Source organism: Otolemur garnettii, unplaced genomic scaffold (genome assembly GCF_000181295.1).
Source record: "Otolemur garnettii isolate 467f Iridium unplaced genomic scaffold, OtoGar3 scaffold00387, whole genome shotgun sequence".
NCBI lineage: Eukaryota > Metazoa > Chordata > Mammalia > Primates > Galagidae > Otolemur > Otolemur garnettii.
The window spans coordinates 70,950-74,555 of NW_003852782.1; the positions used below are offsets into that span (position 1 = coordinate 70,950).

At 38.8% G+C, this 3,606-nt stretch overlaps 1 protein-coding gene across 1 annotated transcript in view; it reads right to left on the bottom strand.

The window, feature by feature from the left end:
- Nucleotides 1–875: 875 nt before the first annotated feature.
- The window catches only part of LOC111722794 (zinc finger protein 429-like), a 29,802-nt gene continuing 27,071 nt past the window's right edge, over nucleotides 876–3,606 (bottom strand). The window contains exon 4 of the mRNA XM_023509128.1: nucleotides 876–2,218. Coding sequence (XP_023364896.1) covers nucleotides 876–2,218 — 1,343 coding nt within the window. The remainder of the gene's footprint in view (nucleotides 2,219–3,606) is intronic.

Consider the following 3,606-nt stretch of genomic DNA (forward strand, 5'->3'; position numbering starts at 1 on the left):
CACATCTGTAGGATTTCTCTCCACTGTGAATATTGTTATGTGTAGGAAAGGTTTGTGTTCAGTTACAGGAATTGCTACACTGTTCACATTTGGGATGTCTCACTAGTGTGAATTCTTTTTTGCTTAGAAAGTTATCAACACCAGGTAAAGGTACTAAAAAATTCTTCATATTTTGAGGATTTCTGTCCTGTGTGTTTGATGTTATATACAGGGATATTTGAAAGTGAGATAAAGGGTTTGCCACACTGTTCATATTTAGGTTTCTTTCCAGAGTGAATTCTTTTATTTACAATATGTTTCATATGCAGATTAAAGGCTTTGCCACATTGTTAACATTTGTAGGGTTTCTTTCCAGAATGAATTCTTTGATGTACAGAAAGGCCTGGATGTGGGTTAAAGGCTTTGCCACATTCCTAGCATCTGTAGGGTTTGTCTCAAGAATGAATTACTTGATGTACAAAAAGGTTTGAGTACTAGAGAAAGGATTTGCCACATTGTTGACATTTGTAAGGTTTCTCTCCAGAAGGAAATCTTTGATGTTCAAAAAAGGAACGAGTACTGGTGAAAGGCATTGACACATTCTTAACATATCTAGGTTTCTCTCCAGAATAAATTTTTTGATGTCTAGAAAGGTTTGAGTACCAGTTAAAGGCTTTGCCACATTGTTGACATCTGTAGAGTTTTTCTCCAGAATGAATTCTTTGGTGTTGAGAAAGGTATGAGGAGCAGTGGAAGGCTTTGTCATATTGTTGACATTTGTAGGATTTCTCTCCAGAATGAATTCTTTGATGTTCAGAAAGGCTTGAGTAACAATTAAAGGCTTTGTCACATTGTTGACATTTATAGGGTTTCTCTCCAGAATGAACTCTTTGGTGTCAAGAAAGGTATGAGGAGCAGTGGAAGGCTTTGTCACATTGTTGACAATTGTAGGGTTTCTCTCCAGAATGAATTCTTTGATGTTTAGTTAGGGATGAACTAAGAGTAAAGGCTTTGCCACATTGTTGACATTTGTAGGGCTTCTCTCCAGAATGAATTCTTTGATGCTTAGTTAGGGATGAACTAATAGTAAAGGCTCTACCACATTGTTGACATTTGTAGGGTTTCTCTCCAGAATGAATTCTTTTATGTTCAAAAATGTTTGAGTATCGTTTAAAGGCTTTGCCACATTGTTGACATTGGTAGGGTTTCTCTCCAGAATGAATTCTTTCATGTTCAGAAAGGTGTGAGGCTTGGCGAAAGGCTTTGCCACATTGTTGACATTTGTAGGGCTTCTCTTCAGAATGAATTCTTTTATGTATAGAAAGGGATGAATTATAATTAAAGGCTTTGCCACACTGTTGACATTTGTAGGGTTTCTCTCCTGAATGAACTGTTTGATGTTCAGAAAGGCTTGAGTACCGGTTAAAGGCTTTACCACATTCTTGACATTTGTAGGGTTTCTCTCCAGAATGAGTTCTTTGATGTCTAGAAAGGTTTGAGTACTGGTTAAAGGCTTTGCCACATTGTTGACATCTGTAGGGTTTCTCTCCAGAATGAATTCTTTGGTGTTGATAAAGGTGTGAGGAGCAGTGGAAGGCTTTGCCACATTCTTGACATTTGTAGGGTTCCTCTCCAGATTGAATTCTTTTATGTCTAGAAAGCTGTGAGTACTGCTTGGTAAGTTTGTCACAGTCTTCATAGTTGTAGGGTTTTCTTCCACTATCAATATTCTTATAGTTACAATATTTTGATGTGAGGTTAAGACATTTTGCATCTTTTTCACACTTGTAGAGTTTCTCTCCATTATGACATCTCTCTTGCTTAGACAGGCTTGAGTCAGATTCAAAGACGTTGCTATATTTGTACCCTTTTTCTTCAATATCAATTATCGTATGTTTAGTAACATCTGAGGATGGGTTAGAGGCTTTCCCATACTTTATACAGGGAAAAGTTTTCCCTATGTTACATATCATCTTATGTCTACTTAGATTTGACAATTGTGTGAAGAGTTTCAAATATTTACTACATTGGAAGATTTTGGTATGGGTAGCCCTTAAACAGTGGTCAAATGCACTGTCACATACTTTCTGCTGCTTACACTCAGACACACTTGCCCAGTCTTTTGGTAAGTTTAAGTTGTCAGAGGCATAGCTTCGATATCTTCTCAGGATTATCTCTGTGAGTAAAATATTTGTGTCAATATTTTGCAAATCGTCTTGGTCAGGATGGTTAGATATAGCTGAAAGAAATTTAAACAAGAGCAATTTTAGCCACTAATTTTTCTTTTCAGAATTGAGTAAATATACATTACACTTTTTTTTTTTTTTTTTTAAGAGACAGTATGAGTTTGTTGCCCTTGGTAGAGTGTGTGGCATCACAGCTCAAAGCAACTTCCAACTCCTGGGCTTATGCAATTCTCTTGCCTCAGTCTCCCATGTAGCTGGGACGAAAGGTGCCTGCCCCACCACCTGGCTATTTTTTGTTGTAGTTTGGCCAGGGCCAGATTTGAACCCACCACGCTGGGTATATGAGGCTGGCGTCCCACCCCTCAGCCACTGGTGCCACCCTACATTACACATTTTATCTACAAAAATCATGCCAAGAACATTAGGAAGATGGCACAATAAAGTACATAGGTACTAATTATCTTAAAGGTAAATAAATACTGCATTTATACACTGCGTTTGGGGGGAATTCTAAGAACCGGGTGGGAATTTGTAGCACAGCAAGTGAGAAGTCATAGAGACAACACAGAGCCTGGGTGGACTGGCTCATGTTTGTAATCCTAGAACTCTGGGAGACTCAGGTGAATGGATCACAAAGCACAGGTGTTTGAGATCAAGCTGTGGAATGGTGGACTCCATTGCTACCACAAACAACAGTCAGGCATACCTGGAGTCCTAGCAATTCATGATACTGAGGCAAGAAGATCTCTTGAGCCCAGAATATTGAGGATGCTACGAGCTATGACAACATAGCACGGTACCCAGGGTGACAGAAACTCAGTTCCAAATAAATAAATAGATAAATAGGCAGATAAATAAATTTGTGTGTGTGTAAATATATAATATAAAATATAAAAAAGAAAAACCTAGTAAATATTAATACTAACAAAAAGAGACAAATAGAACAGAAAGAAGTTTGTCATATTTACCCAACACACAGTTCACCCTATCCTAATAGAGCCTGGTGAAAATGGAAGTAAACTTGCAAAGCCCAGCTTTGTCCTCAAAACAAAATGAGTGACACCAGTGTTAATCCTTCTTATTTGCAGGGCCTTTCCAGAGAAAAGTTGCTGGCTCCCATGAATAAGGGTGCTGAAAGGAATGGTGCTATAGTCTATAATAGTGACTGGAGGTGCTGAAACCAAAGGTAACATATAGTTACAGCAGCAGAGAGACTATAAGACAACAGACAGATTCACGTCTACCAAGTGACAACAAGCTCTTAAAAGGAAATGTGGAAAAATACTTCACATAAAAAATAACCACACACTTCCACAGGCTAAACACTGTCAGAATGTAATTGTCGGCTCGGCGCCTGTGGCTCAACCGGCTAAGGCGCCAGCCACGTACACCTAGGGTGGCGGGTTCGAATCCCCAGCCCGGACCTGCCAAACAACAATGA